Genomic DNA, 17,136 nt, shown 5'->3' on the forward strand with positions numbered 1-17,136 from the left:
AGAAGGAGTGGAGGGCTGTGTGCTGAATCTCCTTTCTCTGTCTCAAAGGTGAAAAATCAGACGTCTGTTTAGACCACTCATATCTCATCAAAGCCCCCCAACGGGGCTCCTAAAGAAATTGTAAAAAATAATAAAAAATTGTAAACATATAAAATGGTAACAAATAATAACAAATAAAAAATACGACTGAAACTAGTGGCGGAACTACCAGGGTCACAAAGGTCTCACTTGCGACCAGGACGGGGGTCAGGGCGGCCCTTTATGGTTTCTGAAGTTTTTAGTTACGCCTCTGGTCACTGCAATATAATAGATCATTTGATGCAATTTGTGACTTTTCGCAACACTTTCACACATAATTTTCTAGTCTGTGCCAACAAGAATGCATCTGGCTTAAAAACTGCTGGGGTTATTAGGCTAGTGACTAATTGCATTATACGTGTCATTTTTGTTTTTTTTAACTGTCCTGTGCTACTTGTACCCCTGCAGATCTCACGCTGCCCTTCCATCCCCTGCTACGTCAGCGCCCAAGACGAATGCCTCTGGACAGATTGGATGACGGAGAAGAGCATACACGGACGGCAGGCCAAGCACTATGCCTGCATCAAGCGCAGCGACGGATCGTGCTCTTGGTACCGGGGGACCGCCCCCCCGAAGCAGGAGTTCCTCGACATAGAGGACCCCTAACTCCCGTCTCTCTCAAGTCCCAGCCGCCAGTTCTGAGAAGCCAGCGCCCGAGGAGGAGAGGGAGGCGGCTTTTTTCCTTTTTCGACCCAGGTTAATATCGGTTTCCTGCAAGTCACGTGACTGAAGCTGGACTGCCAAACCGTCATGGGACGCAGGGGTTTAAACCCTTCATTGCTGAAGAGATCGCAGCACTGAAAGGATTAAATGGAGGCGGAAGGTGGATGGACTCTTGCCGCCCACCTTACTTCTTAGACTTCCTTTCACCACCTTTCCCCCCCAATCACAGCGCACAAGGCCATATTGAGAATTCCCGAATTCTGTGTAGCTGGTCTACAGCCCCTTCCCTCACTTAATCCCCCCCACCCTCTTCCTTTCCCCCCCCCACCATGCTTCTATCTCTAAGCCGCCAAGCGAGGTCTAAGCTGTGAGTCACAGGCTCAGTTATTACCCAGAATTCTTTTAACATAATGACAATTTCCTCACAAGGGAAAGGCATTGTCTCACCCTTTGCAACCAATCGGATTGGGCAACTGGACATGTCTTTTTTGCATATACATAGGGATAGAGTTATGCAAAATTCACAGCGTTCACACAGCAACCAAGAATATACCCTGTAATGTAAAGCAAAATTTGAAGCCGGCCACCTGGTAACTCCTTTAATTGTTCTTTATTGACTAGATCAGGTAAAACAAGATCAAACCTAACGTGTTTCGGCCGAAACCCGCATTTGCATTGATCTTGTTTTACATGATGTAACCAATAAACAACAGTTATAGTAGTTACCAGGTAGCCGGTTTCAATTCTTGCTTTGAATTTTGTTATGCTGCTCAACAGACAGAGAGTGCAGCACTCTTATATATGCTACAAAACAGCATTGTGTAATTGCTTCTTTAACAGCTTGCCTCGGGCACTTCGATGTATCCATACGTCACGCGATGAACTTCAGGATTTAGAGGCACGCTTGCGCACGTCCTCTGCTAATCTGCACTGTGATTAGCCACAGCACAGGTTTTTCCAGCAGGTTACAGCCAATAATTTTGGCTGTGTACCCGATCGGCTGTGGCCAATCACAGCGCAGAGATCTGTGTGTTTGTAAACACAGATTCTAGCTGTTTTTTTTCCTGCTTTTCCGTTACCGTTCAGAACTTAAAGTGGATGTAAACACTCACATATGCCCAATATAGTGAACAGCCTCAGATGATACACAGAGATGAAACACATCTCCCTACATAAGTTTTATATGTATATCTGTTGTCTTCAGGATTTATATACTGTTTAGAAAGTGTTAGAATTTTCTCTTCCTGTTCCAGCAGGGGGAGGGGAATGTTGCCATACACTGTAAGACAGTTGATTGGAGGAAAGGCACACAACCCCTCTCCTAATAGGCTAAGACTTACAGAGCTGTGCTGTGAATTGACCAGTTGTCTGTTAATCTATTTATAGCACCCGCCCTGACACAAATTTTAGGCTGGTTTTATCACATGTCAGAGAACTTGTCAGAAGTTATCATGGTGATAACAGAAGAACGGAGCAGGAGAAATCCACAGGACTTGGTGCTTTGAAGAGAGATAAGAAAACATTACAGATATATGAACCCAGCTCAAATTTCATGAATGGGGTTTACACCCACTTTAAAGCAAGGAACTCAAACCAAGTAAAAGCAGCACACATACACTTGTTAGTCACACCCTTAACACCTTGATTACCCTCTTGGTCACTTCTGTCACCCAGCCAGTGTCATTGGTACAGTGTAGAGCATTATCACTGTATTAGTGTCACTAGGGACGTGTCAGCGAGTTAGCATCCCTCCCAGCAAGTGTCGGTTACCGCCAGATTGTCTGCTACACTATCACACGCACTATAAGTGGCTGAGTACCTTCATTACTAGTATGGTGTCTGTACGGATCAGTATCTTGATCACAATGAGAACTATACTAGTATCCCCAAAAAATGCATTTTGGTTTTTTACCAAAGACGTAGCAGAATTAACTTTGGCATAAATTGATGAGGAAATTAGATTTTATGAGTTATGCAAAGTAGAAAATATTGTTTTTTTTCAAAATTTTCAGTATATTTTCATTTATATAATAAAAAATAAAAAAATACCAGTGGTGATCAAATACCATCACAAGAAAGCACTATTTGTGTAAAAAAAAATAAAAAAGATATAAATTTGCTTTGCATACAGTGTTGCATGACCGCGCAATTGCCAGTTATGTAGCGTAGTGCTGACTAGCAAAAAAATGCCCTGGTCATAAAGGGGGTAAAACCTTCCGGAGGAGGTCAGGTGGTTAATATGAGAAAATTTAAACAAAGTGTGACATTTACAAAGGAAACCTTCTACCTAGAGCACATTAGTGGTGCGGTCTGGCTCCTGCTCACAGCCACACGTGGCCACTGCTGCTGGGGTCAGGCAGGGTAGAGTTGTCCACATACCTCTCCCGCACAGCCTCTCTCCACCGACATTAACTGCAAGGTATGCTGTTGGCTTTTTCTTGCATTTCCCTTCCCTCAACCTGGAAAAAGATTAGACTAAATGATCGTAAAAACCATATGCCTAGGCTGGATATCTGTCTAGTTAAACCCTACAAAGGCTGCATCTTGTTTTAAAGTCCTGGGGATAAACTCTGGTGACAATACCTGCCACCATCATTTTTTGGTTGGGTGGATAAATTTGAAAAACAAGGCTATGGCTTATTGGCAGTGTTCGCTGTGTCCTTACTAGCTTTTAGAAACTGAAGAGACATTTTTGCTGAGCGTTTTCCAGAGGACCACACTAGGAGTTACCCTACTTGGTTGTGAAGGTTGGGTACACAAGTGCTGGAACAGTCACTCTTATGTGAGGCCAATCCTAGGTGCACTTAACTTGGTCCACCATCAGGATGGTGAAGTAAAAATGTATAGGTGAAGAAAACTCAAAGAGTTATGGTTTTTCGAATGCGCCCATGAAAAGATAGTTGCACTTTTTAAGGTAGACTGCGAGGCAAGGACTATCCCAACCAATATAGTTGTGATGAAGAAACATTTTTTGATAACACCAGTTGGTTAGAGATTAGACTTGTGATCCACCTTGTAAAGTTCAACCATTGTTTCAAGGGCACCTCTGTGAGACCAGAACTCTTGTTTTTTTTTTGTACTTACACCATCATGATGATCTTCAGGTGAACCCAAGACTGGGCTGACCCAACCATGGAGAATGACTGTTCCTGCATCTACATGGGCATGTTCTCTCAACAAACGCTCAGCGCAGGTTGCTTCTCCAATTACATTGTGGTTACTCCAAACCTCATCTAAATGTAAGATACCATCTTTGTACTTACGTAAAAAGGTTTGCATTTAAATGGGACTTTAAGGCTCGGTTCACACAGGGGGCGACTGCGATCCGACTTCAGGTCGCTCTAGGTCGCCTCAAGTCGCCTCCAAGTCGCGCTGTAGAAAAATGAATGTGAGTCAATGGAGCTGTCTTAATATACGCTACTGCAGTAGCTCCGACTTTAAAAAAAGGTTCCTGTACTACTTTTAAAGTCGGAGCTACTGCAGTAGCGTATATTAACACAGCTCCATTGACTCACATTCATTTTTCTACAGCGCGACTTGGAGGCGACTTGAGGCGACCTAGAGCGACCTGAAGTCGGATCGCAGTCGCCCCCTGTGTGAACCGAGCCTCAATGAGGCTGGTCAATGATTGATAAGCTGTTTGTAATGCCTAGGTATTAGGGTCATATTGAACCATGTTCCAAAGAAACATAATCATATCAATAGATTCATATTACATATAATAATACCGTAATCACATGATTTACATATAATTAGTTATTGGACATAATGATACAATCAATAAAAATAATAAGTCATACAAAAGGCATATAGTGTAATTAATACAGCCATATCCACATATAAATAATAAACAGGACATTGGATTTGACAATTTTATGAAAAAATAAGTGCATCCATTAGATGTTAACTCTACGCGTTTCATAGTTTTATACCAATCGTCAGGAGTCAGATGCATGTCAATATGAATAGGCAACCAAAAATAATCAAGGCTCCTGAGGTGAAATCACGTGGTGGTCTGAAATCCATTTAATCTCAACCGGGGTTGAGGCAGAGAAGTGTTCTCAGGTGGTCAGCTTCAAATTTTGCTTTACATTACAGGGTCAAGGAGCCTTGATTATTTTTGGTTGCCTATTCATATTTATATGTGGATATGGCTGTATTAATTACACTATATGCCTTTTGTATGACTTATTATTTTTATTGATTGTATCATTATGTCCAATAACTAATTATATTAAATTAAAGCGGGAGTCCACCGGGACTCCGCGTTTTTTTTTTTTTTTTTTAAAAGCCAGCAGCTACAAATACTGCAGCTGCTGACTTTTAAATAGTGACACTTACCTGTCCAGCGCGCCCGCGATGTCGGCACCCGAAGCCGATCGCTCGCTCGGCTGCCGGGTCCCGCCGCCATCTTGGGTATGGGAATCAGGAAATGGAGCCTTTCGGCTTCATTTCCCGGTTCCCTACTGCGCATGCGCGAGCCGCGCGGCGCAATCCGGACGGTCCCCGCTGCCTCTGGGAGCTGTGTGTTTCCCAGCAGGCAGCGGGGCACTTGCTGAAGGGGGCGGGCGCTTGCGGAACGGAGGCGTAACCTACGCTCGTTCCGCAGAGCGCTAGCCCGGAAGTGGGTGCAGTTACCTGGATTATCCAGGTAACTGCACCCCCCTCCCCCCTGAAAGGTGCCGATTGTGGCGCCGGAGGGGGGGGGGGATTCCGATGAGCGGAGGTCCATTTTAGGGTGGACCTCCGCTTTAATTTATACAAAGTTTCTTTGGAACATGGTTCAATATGACCCTAATACCTAGGCATTACAAACAGCTTATCAATCATTGACCCGCCTCATTTAAAGTCCCATTTAAATGCAAACCTTTTTACCTAAACCTAGGGATGGAGGCTCGCCAATGCAGAATCATGGTTGGGACAGGTCACAAATTCTTTTAAATTTTGATCTTTGTACTTACATTTTTTAACCTTGGGATCTCATAGTTAAAACCTTAATAAATGGCACACTAAAATTGATTTCCTGCCTATCATCTTTCCTTTCTTTTGGTGTGGCCACCAAAGAGAATCCTCCGTTTCCTACTCCGAGAACCACAGAGTTAGCCTGCATTGTTGCTATGGGCACAGATGAGCCCAGTCCTAGGTGCACTTGAAGGACATCAGGATGGTGAAGTAACAAATGTACAGTTGAAGAAAACTCAAAAGGTACCTGTGAAAGGATGGTTGAACTTTTTAAGGTGGACTGCGAGGGAAGGACTATCACGACCAATATAGTTGTGACAAAGAAACATTTGTTGATAATACTAGTTATAGATTAGACTTGTGATCCAACTTGTAAAGTTCATCCATCCTTTCAAGGGCACCTTTGTGAAACCAGAATTCTTTTTTTTTTTTACCTACACCATTCTTGAGGTTCTGCAAGTGGACCCAAGTCTGGACTCACCCAACCATTGAGAGTGACTGTTCCTGCATCTGCATGGGCTTCTACCTGTACATTATGGTTACTCTTAACCTCATCTTATGTGAGATACAATCTTTCTACTTCCAAATTTGAACCTTATGATCTCATGTTTGGTACTTTAATGAATGCCATGCTATAATGGCTTTCTTGCGTATCCTCTTTCCTTTTTCTTTCGTGTGGCCACCACAGAGAACCGGCCATTTTCTACACTGAGAACCACAAAACTAGTTTTCCCAATTACCCTACATGGTTGCTATGGGCAAGACAGTTGCATCAATACCTGTCTTTAGAATGTCAACTGTTGCATTCCCATTGGTTGCTACAGGCAATACAGACACCTTCCTTTCCTTTGAATTTCATAAACTCAACCCTACTCGACACGAGCCTGGTGTACTGCATAGTCTTTTTTTTTTTTTCTTTTTTTTTTTTTTATATTTACCCATGAGTGCTACCGAAGGCCTTTCTCATATTTATGTCATATGGTTTGAGATCTTCCCGTTTTTTTTAGCTTTTCTGGTCCTTGTGTTAAAGCCAACCCCCACCTTGTGCAAACAAGTATACTGTAATTCACAGTAATGCTACTTGTAGAGATTCTTGCTTGGTAAATATAAAACGGAATGTGTATTTTATTATTATTATTATAATTATTATTATTTTCCGCTGCCAGTATTAATTTAAAGCTTTTGTTCTCTTTGTGTTTTTTGCTGATTATGAAGTCTGAGACTTGGGGAGAGAGAAGGGGAAGGTTGCATGTTCTGTGCTTTGCACTCATTCTGACGCTCGATGACAAATTCTGTATGTGAAAGTTTCATAGGTGCCATTAAACAGTATTATCTGCCAATACCAGTCTGGACTGTTTTTTTGTGCGTTTGTTTGACCGGCATGAAGCAGAACTAAGGGGAAGAGGCTAAACTATCTCATAAAATATGTATATGTGTACTGTGCCACCTACCAAAGGATTTCTCTTCAGCCAGCCCAACAGGGTATCCAGGTACCCCCCAATGGTTAACACAGCCAGGTTAGAGAGAGAGATACAGATAGAAGATAGATAGATAGATAGATAGATAGATAGATAGATAGATAGATAGATAGATAGATAGATAGATAGATAGAAACAGATGGATGGAGAGACACAGAGATATAGATACAGTGCCTTTAAAAAGTATTCACACCCCTTGAAATTTACCACATTTTGTCATGTTACAACCAAAAAGGTAAATTTATTTGATTGGGATTTTATGTGATAGACCAACACAAAGTGGCACATAATTGTGAAGTGGGAGAAAAATTATAAATGATTTTAATTTTTTTTTACAAATAAATATGTACAACGTGTTGTCGTGCATTTTGCATGGCGCCCCCCGGAGTCAATACTTTGTAGAACCTCCTTTCACTGCAATTACACCTGCAAGTCTTTTTGGGTATGTCTCTATCAGCTTTGCACATCTAGATTCTGCTTTGCAAAATGGCTCAAGCTCTGTCAGATTGGATGGAGAGCGTCTGTGAACATCAATTTTCAAGTCTTGCCATAGATTCTCAATTGGATTTAGGTCTGGACTTTCAGTGGACCATTCTAACACATGAATATGCTTTGATCTAAACCAGGCATCTCCGAAACAAAGGGCCACTTTATTGTCCTTTAGACTGTAGGAGGGCCGGAATTTTTGGCAAGCAGGGGGCAGAAAATGTAACGGGCCAGCATCAGTGAGAATAAAAATGGCCTCAGGGTTGGTGGTCAATAGGAGGAGGAGTATTCCCCCTATTAGTAGTAGTATCATTGGTATTAGTGGAATATATAGTGCCCTATTGGTGTCAATGGAAGAAATGGTGCCTCATATCGGTGGGAGGAATTGTGCCCCAGTGGCCAGATAAAGGCTACCAAAGGGCCACATCTGGCCCTCGGGCCACAGTTTGTAGACCCCTGATCTAAACCATTTCATTGTAGCTCTGGTTTTTGTCCTGCTGGAAGGTGAACCTTCGCACTAGTCATATGTCTTTTGCAGGTTTTCTTCCAAGATTACCCTGTATTTGGCTCATTCAATCTTCCCATCAACCCTGTCCCTGCTGAAGAAAAGCATCCCCACAACACGAAGCTGCCACCATGTTTCACAGTGGGGATGGTGCGTTCAGAGTGATGTGCAGTGTTAGTTTTCAGTCACACATAGCATTTTGCTTTTAGTCCAAAAATTTAAATTTTGGTCTCATCAGAGCACCTTCTTCCACATGTTTGCTGTCACATGGCTTCTCACAAATTGCAAATGGGACTTCTTATGGCTTTCTTTCAACAATATCTTTCTTCTTGCCACTCTTCCATAAAGGTCAGATTTGTGGAGAGCACGACTAATAGTTGTCCTGTGGACAGATTCTCCCACCTGAGCTGTGGATCTCTGCAGCTCCTCCGGAGTTCCCATGGGCCTCTTGGCTGCTTCTCTGATAAATGCTCTCCTTGTCCGGCCGGTCAGTTTAGGTGGACGCCATGTCTTGGTAGGTTTGCAGTTGTGCCATACTCTTTCCATTTTCAGATGATGGATTGAACAGAGCTCCGTGAGATTTTCAAAGCTTGGGATATTTTTATATACCCTAACCCTGCTTTAAACTTCTCCACAACTTTATCCCTGACCTGTCTGGTGTGTTCCTTGGTCTTCACGATGCTGTTTGTTCTCCAAGGTTCTCTAACAAACCTCAGAGGGCTTCACAAAACAGCTGTATTTATACTGAGATTAATTTACACACAGGTGGACTCTATTTTCTAATTGGGTGACTTCTTAAGGCAATTGGTTCCACTGGATTTTAGTTAGGGGCATCAGACTAAAGGGGGCTGAACATAAAATGCACAACACACTTTTCAGATATTTGTAAAATATTTTGAAAAAATGTATCAAAATTTATTAACAATTTCATAGACGCTCTCCATCCAATCTGACAGAGCTTGAGCTATTTTGCAAAGAAGAATCTAGATGTGCAAAGCTGGTAGAGACATCCTCAAAAAGACTTGCAGTTAATTGCGGTGAAAGGTGGTAATACAAAGTATTGACTCCGGGGGGCGCCATACAAATGTACCCCCCACACTTTTCACATATTTATTTGTAAAAAAATTGAAAACCCATTTATCATTTTCCTTCCACTTATGTGCTTCTTTGTGTTGGTCTTTTACATAAAATCCCAATAAAATACATTTACATTTTTGGTTGTAACATGACAAAATGTCAAACATTTCAAGGGGTATGAATACTTTTTTTAAGGCACTGTAGATAGATATCTATCTCTCTATCCATCAAATTATATCCATCAATAGATCGATCTATTGATAGATATAGACAGATAGAGATAGATAAATACAGATGAATAGCGTGAGAGAGAGATCCATCTATGTTCTTTCCGCGGTGTTCGTCTCTCTACACAACAGCGGCAAAGGGTATCGCTGTCTGGGATTGGCTGTCACGGTTTCTCTTTGGTGAACAGATGGAGAGTGAAGAGTGTTGGGGCTGTTCAGGTATTTTCAGATCTGGTCCTCATTTCCATAATGAAATGTCAGGCTGTGTACATGCATTATTCATGGCTCCTTGTTGTTGCGTGGGAATTCTTGACAAACACGGAACACTGATTTTTATAAATAAATTCGGAACATTTATGCTGGAAATGTTTTATGTTGTGTGCAGAATACTCCAGATAGTGAAAATATGGGGAGCTTTAGTGAGAGGAGAAATTGTGCAATTTCCATACAATCTTTCTGTAGCGTTACCCCCCCGGAGAATTGTGGTTTGTCTATCGCCCTGCATTCACTCTCAGGCACTCCGAGACATAAAGTAGTCAGTGAACTTTATTCAATTTAACACTTGGTTCCCCAGGAACAGCTAGCACTAATTATTGGTTAGGCCTGACATTGACTCAGCCAGGCCTCAACACATGCCCTTTGCAGGCTGGGACCGCAGGCCCCAATGGTGTAGCAGAAAAGTCCTTGTGCTAGCTGCCCTAACTATGGCTACTGATCCCGGTTAGCCCTCTTCAGGCCCTGCCAGCCCTGGCTGAAGCTGCCTCTATTCACTGCCCCTTCCACCACAGTCCACACTTCCGGTTCTGTGCCCATCTCAGACTGCAAGCTCACAGTCCTCCCAGGTCTGCCTTCCCAGTCTTCTTGACTGTGCCTCACTCACCAGCCCTCCTGGCTGCGACCAGTTGTCCTCCCTGGAGTCTCTAATGCCGCGTACACACGATCAAACAATCGGGTGGAAAAGTCCGGCAAACTCAAGTCCGCCGGACAATCCCCCCGTGTGTAGCCTCCGGCGTACTTTTTTGACCCGAAAGTACGGCGGACTTAGAAAGTAGTTTTGCACTCCAATCTTCCCGCCGGACTTGCATCTCAGCGGACAATCCAGCCGTGCGTATGCCAGTCCACCGTACTTTTGAAATGAACAGACTTTTCCCACCCGGAGAAAAGTCCGCTCATTTTGAGCGGGTCTCCAGGTAGGCGGGGCCCGCGAAGGAGATGTCGCTGACCCCGCCACCTGGTATGGACTTAAAGGGGAACCCCAACGCCGAAAAAAATCGGCGTGGGGGTCCCCCCAGGTCCAAAACAGACCCTTGTCTGAGCGAGTGCCCCCCCCCCTCCTGAGCCGTACCAGGCCGCGTGCCCTCAACATGGGGGGGGTGCCTTGGGGAAGGGGGGCCGCGTTGATGAGGACAAGGGCCTCTTCCCGACAACCCTGGCCATTGGTTGTCGGGGTCTGTGGACGGGGGGCTTATCAGAAGCCTATTATGATGTCACAGTCCCAGCATCCTCTGGGACTGTGACACCATAATGGGTGGGGACATCATCCAGTGATGTCCCTATATAAGTCGCCGCGCATCCAGTCCCCGTCATTGTGAGCGGAGGGAGCGACGAGTCAATATCTAAAGAGAAGAGAAGAAGAGAAAAACAGAAGGCGGCGGCGACGACGACAGCAGCGGCAACAGAAGGCCACCGCCTGTAAAAGAGCTATAAGAAGGAGCGGTGGCCCGGCAGAAGAACCGAAGTGGGGGACAAGACCCCCGAAGTCGGAAGAAGAGGGCGGTGGCGAGGAAGAAAGCCGGGCTCCTCCGCTAGTAAAAGAGCTAGCAGAAGATAGCGGAGGAGTCCGGCGAGAAGACCCCCGAAGACGGAAGACCCCCGGAGCTGTGCAATAAAATATTTTTACCCTGTGTTGTGTTTTTTTTGTACTTTTTTCACAGGTGAATGGGTAGGGGTACATTGTACCCCATACTCATTCACATAGGGTGGGGGGGCCGGTATCCGGGGGCCCCCTTATTAAAGGGGGCTCCCGGATTCCGATAAGCCCCCCGCCCGCAGACCCCGACAACCAACCGCCAGGGTTGTTGGGAAGAGGCCCTTGTCCTCATCAACACGGCCCCCCCTTCCCCAAGGCACCCCCCCATGTTGAGGGCACGCGGCCTGGTACGGCGCTCGCTCGTCCCCCCCCTTTCCTGGCCGGCCGGGTAGCGTGCTCGGACAAGGGTCTTTGGGGTTCCACTTTAAGTCCATAACAGGTGGCGGGGTCAGCAACGTTTCCTTCGCGGGCCCCGCCTACCTGGAGACGCGCTCGAAATGAGCGGACTTTTCTCCGCGTGTGTGGGCGAGTCCGTTCATTTCAAAAGTATGGCGGATAGTACAGACTTAGTGTGCCGTATTAGTCTGCTGAAAAAGTGCCGTGTGTGGGCAAGTAGCCCGTTCGGAAAGTCGAACGGACAGTCCGGCGGGAAGTCCGCCAGACTAAGTCCGCCGAATAGTCGGCTACGTGTGTACGCGGCATTAGCAGTACTCTCTCCCGCTGTCCTCTCCTTACTCGCTCTTGTGCCCCCGGTCCAGGACCTGTTCATGTGGTCCTGACTGCACCCGGGCCCAGGCCCAAAGTCACCCCCCCCCCCCCAGACTGGGGCACTCCCTCAAAGGTCCAGACAGCTTCTGCACCCCCTCTCACCTGACAACAACTCCCCAGCTGGGCTGACCCTGGGCATTTAAGGAGGCCTTCCCCCTGTCATTCCAGATTGGGGATTGGTCAGGGATCCTTAAACAACCCAGGTGGCGCCACCTTCCCTCCCCCACCTCTCTTTCCAGAAAGCACTAGAAGCCTCTGGAAAGAAATGGGAGGTCCTGATGACACCTCCTGTGAGTCACCCAGCCCTACCCTGATCTACTCCCAGCACAGAATGAAGTCAAACAGGCCTGGCTGAAATGTACCTATCCTCTCTAGCAGACTACTAGAGGCTGCTACATTACATAGTTTCATACTTATGGTTGAACGAGAAGGACTTGTGTCTTTTTTCAACCTAAAAAATAAATAAAATAATAAATATCATACAATCCCATATACCTAATCCTATACCCACAGATCCAGAGGAAGGCTAAAAAAAAAATCCAGCAGAGCATGATCCAATTTGCTACAGTAGGGGAAAAATTCCTTCCCGATCCCAGAGAGGCAATCGGATTTTCCCTGGATCAACGTTACCTATAAATGTCAGTACCCAGTTATATTACATACATTTAGGAAATAATCCAGGCCTTTCTTAAAGCAATCTACTGAGCTGGCCATAACCACCTCTGGAGGCAGTCTATTCCACATTTTCATAGCTCTTACTGTGAAGAAACCTTTCCATATTTGGAGATGAAATCTCTTCTCCTCTAGACGTAAAGAGTGCCCCCCCAGTCCTCTGTGTTGAGCGTAAAGTGAATAATTCAACACAATTGTCATCCCAGTTGGCAGGAATGGACCTGCCTGCATAGGGAACACTTTTGCATCCTATCTGGGCTAGACATGTGCACACTGAAATATTTTGTTTCGAAATTTAGTTTTTGTCCGAAAAATAAATGTATTTAGTTACTCCCGAAATTCGTTTTTATTTTGTTAAAAAATGCATTCGTCCAAAATAATTAAAAGGGGTTGTAAAGGTTTGTTTTTTTATTTTCTAAATAGGTTCCTTTAAGCTAGTGCATTGTTGGTTCACTTACCTTTTCCTTCGATTTCCCTTCTAAATGTTTTTTTTCCTTTGTCTGACATTCTTACTTCCTGTTTTTAAGCGCAAAAAAAAACAAAATAAAATAAAAATAAAAAAAAACACAGAGGTGATCAAATACCACCATAAGAAAGCTCTATTTGTGGAAAAAAAAAAAACACACACACACATTTTATTTGGGTACAGCGTCGCGCGACCGCACGATTGTCAGTTAAAGTAACAAAGTGCTGTATCACAAAAAAATGGCCTGGTCATAAAGAGGGGTAAATATTTAGGAAGTCAAGAAATATTTAAAAAATAAAAAGATTGATTTTTTTCTTTATTTTTACATATTGTTACCAGTCAGTGTCCCTGATTACTGCCACAATAGTCATGATGACAGTATGTACATTTTATTTAATTTCTTCATTTTCCAAAAAATTGGGACAAACAATTACAAACTTCAAAAAAGTTCCCATGCCCCTTACTAAATACATTTATCTACTTTCCAAAAAGGGGGTGATATATGTAGTGTTCTGACATTTTCAGGCCTCAAGATATGAGAGGCCGTCAGTATTAGTACATCAGAATTGATCAATTTTCAAATGTATACCATAGTTTGTGGACTCCATAACTTTCTATAACAGACTAAATAATACACTGATCTAGGGTATTTTTTTTCCAAAGAAAATGTAGCAGAATACATTTTGGCCTAAATTAATGAAGAAAGATTATTTGTTTTGCAAAATTGTATAACAGAAACAAAAAACAAAACAAAACAAAAAAAAAACACACACACAAACACATGCTTTATATAGCAAAAAAAATTCTATAAATAATAATAAATATTAAGATATGTTTTATAACAGAAAGTTGTAAATATAATTCTCAATTTTTCATATACACACACATAAAAAAGCTCTACATTTGATGCTAATCCATATATATATATATATATATATATATATATATATATATATATATATATATATATATATAATTTTATTATCATTATATGGATTAGCATCAAATGTAGAGCTTGAAGGACACCGCCACTCGCTGGTTCTTCTTTTTAAGGGCTTTGTTTGCCCATTTTTATTAAAAGAAAGTCCAACAAACAAAGATAGGTTTCCCTCGCAGGGGTTTCAGCATTCCCTTTCATCAACAAAACTACATTCAGCCTAGTTGGCTCTCACTTGCAGCACTGCAGCTCTGGCCTTACCCTCCAGGCCCTTGTCTGTCTCATACAGAATGTTTCACTGACCACCTTGGTGCACACAGCTAACAGCCTCTTGCTGCACTGGCTCCCCTATTGAGCCCTCCTGACTCCTGCTACTCAGACTTCCTATCTGCCGGGGTGGAACCCAGAACCATTGTCAGGTCACTACTAAAAGCCCAGCACACAGCTGACCAATCAGTATGCTGGCTGTTCTGAAAATCAGGACCCAGGACTAGGGATTCCATCCCACCTGGATTTCTCAGGAATCCCTGAGCTCCAGATCCCAAAGTGGACTTTACAAAACACAGAGGAAACTGAAAGAGGAAGTAAACCCACCACCCAAGGTCCCCATTCATATACTAGGACCAATTTTGGACAGAAGCCAATTAACCTACCTGCATGTCTTTGGATTGTGGGAAGAAACTCACGCAGGCACAGGGAGAACATGCAAACTCCAGGCAGGTAGTGTCGTGGTTGGGATTCGAACCAGCGACCCTTCTTACTGCCACCCACAATGAAAGGGAGAAGGGATGGGAAGAAAGATGACGTTGAATCATCTCCCTTCCCATGGCTGAATTTTTTTTCCAGACCAGAATAATTTAGAATACATTGATTGGTTTTGCCTAAAATTGAAAACAATGGCACAGTATGAGTCTTTTTTTTTTTTTTTATAATTCTTATGTAGCACTTACCCCCGAAGGAGCGGCTGAATTTTTCTGGGCTTACCGATTACCTCCACCGGCTAACTCGTCGTCCTTGTCTAGGGGTTCCCAGGGTTGATGACCCAGTAACTGTAGAGACCGACACTTGAACTCCTTGTTAGGATCTTTATTTTGCATAAAACCGTTGAATCAACTCAGTCTCTAAGTTGGGAATAGAGGGTATTGGGGCAAAGTTTAGCTCAGGCGCTCGGAACTGTTGACTTCAATAAAAGTCTCTCTCTATGTACACAATCCAGGGAACAGCCGCTCGCAACTGGACTCTTTAACTGTTGGATAAATCCTTGTCCTTGGATTTAGCAGCCAACAGGTAATTCTAGCCTTGCAAAGTCTCTCACACAGACTTGGTGTAAAACCTATGCCGCATGATTGGAATTCCGGACAGAAAAAGACCGATGAGAGCTTTTCATCGGAAAATGCGACCGTGTGTACGCTCCATCAGAATTTAGCTGTCCGAATTTCCACCCGCCAAAAATTGATAGCATGTTCTCAATTTTCCAGATGGCAAAACTTTCTATCGGAAATTCCGATCGTGTGTATGCAATTCCGACACGCCAAAAATCCTGCATGCTCAGATTCAACTACGAGACAAAAGCTATTGGCTACTGGCTATTGAACTTCCTTATTCTAGTCCCGTCGTACGTGTTGTACGTCACCACGTTATAAACGATCGGAATTTGGTGTGACTGTGTGTAGGCAAGACAGCTTGAGCCGAATTCCGTCGGGAAAACCAGAGCTTTTTCCGACGAGAATTCCGATCGTGTGTACGCGGCATTAGTTGAAACCGGAAGGATAGATGTAGGAACTTTTCTTACTGTACCAGAATCTTGCAGTAAGTAATCTTGGTATCGTCCGGCGATACAGTAAGAAATGTGGATTCAATCAATGTCCATGGCAGCTCAGCTTCCAGGCTCTTACCGAGCAGCCAGCCTCGTGCGTGGCTCTCTTACCGAAGAGTCCTCCCCTGGTCACGTGTAGAGTTGCTGGGCCTCTCCATACTCAAGACGGCACCAGAACACCTTAGAATCCTCCTTCCAGTTACTGCGCTTTGAACTAGCCAGTTCCGAGGCTCGGAAACGGATGGATCCGCACCCCAGGCCATGAGGGCCTCTGGGGGCTGGTCAGGAGGACCAGGGCCATGGAGTCAGCACCGACTTCTGGACCGGAAACCCAGAACCACGTGACTTCAGCACCTTAGGTACCCTCTCCTGGAATACACAACGGAACAAATGCCCACTGTTTGGCTCCAAGAGAGAGATTGGTACCCAATGCATCCAACCAGACTGCGTTCTAATGCCGCGTACACACGATCGGAATTCTCGTCAGAAAAATCTCTGATGGTTTTCCCGACGGAATTCGGCTCAAGCTGTCTTGCCTACACACGGTCACATCAAATTCCGATAGTTTATAACGCGGTGACGTACAACACGTATGACGGGACTAGAAAAAGGAAGTTCGATAGCCAGTAGCCAATAGCTTCTGTCTCGTAGTTGAATCTGAGCATGCGTGAGTTTTTGGCATGTCTGAATTGCATACACACGATCGGAATTACCGATAGAAAGTTTTTCCGTCTGGAAAATTGAGAACATGCTATCAATTTTTGGCTGGCGGAAATTCGGACAGCTAAATTCCGATGGAGCGTACACACGGTCGCATTTTCCGATGAAAAGCTATCATCGGTCTTTTTCTGGCTGGAATTCCGAACGTGTGTACGCGGCATCAGGCCTCTCACAGGTGCGAACCCCACCTATGATCCGCCAGAACCTTAATACAGCACAGCCAAACTGATGCCAAAGCATAACTTAGAACAATTAACCCCAAAACTCAACTACAGCTTTGGGCAAAAACGAAATTTACAGACATAGCGCGTACTCATTAGGAGTACTGGCGCTACACTTAGATTCGATCATATCATCCAATTCTTTGAAGAATCATTCGACCTGATTGTTATGTGTATGTCCACCATAACAGCATGAACAGGGTGTGAGCATCCAATGAAATGAGTACACTCAACACCTACTGTAAGCATA

The 17,136-nt window shown here is 44.1% G+C and overlaps 1 protein-coding gene across 1 annotated transcript in view; it reads left to right on the forward strand.

Moving 5' to 3' along the window:
• TIMP2 (TIMP metallopeptidase inhibitor 2) overlaps positions 1–7,043 on the forward strand; it is a 66,092-nt gene extending 59,049 nt beyond the window's left edge. The window contains exon 5 of the mRNA XM_077456881.1: positions 487–7,043. Coding sequence (XP_077313007.1) covers positions 487–684 — 198 coding nt within the window. The 3' untranslated portion in view covers positions 685–7,043. The remainder of the gene's footprint in view (positions 1–486) is intronic.
• The last annotated feature ends 10,093 nt before the right edge of the window (positions 7,044–17,136 follow it).

Source organism: Lithobates pipiens, unplaced genomic scaffold (assembly GCF_037356315.1).
Source record: "Lithobates pipiens isolate NorthernLeopardFrog02 unplaced genomic scaffold, aLitPip1_a1.2 Scaffold_27, whole genome shotgun sequence".
Taxonomy (NCBI): Eukaryota; Metazoa; Chordata; class Amphibia; order Anura; family Ranidae; genus Lithobates; species Lithobates pipiens.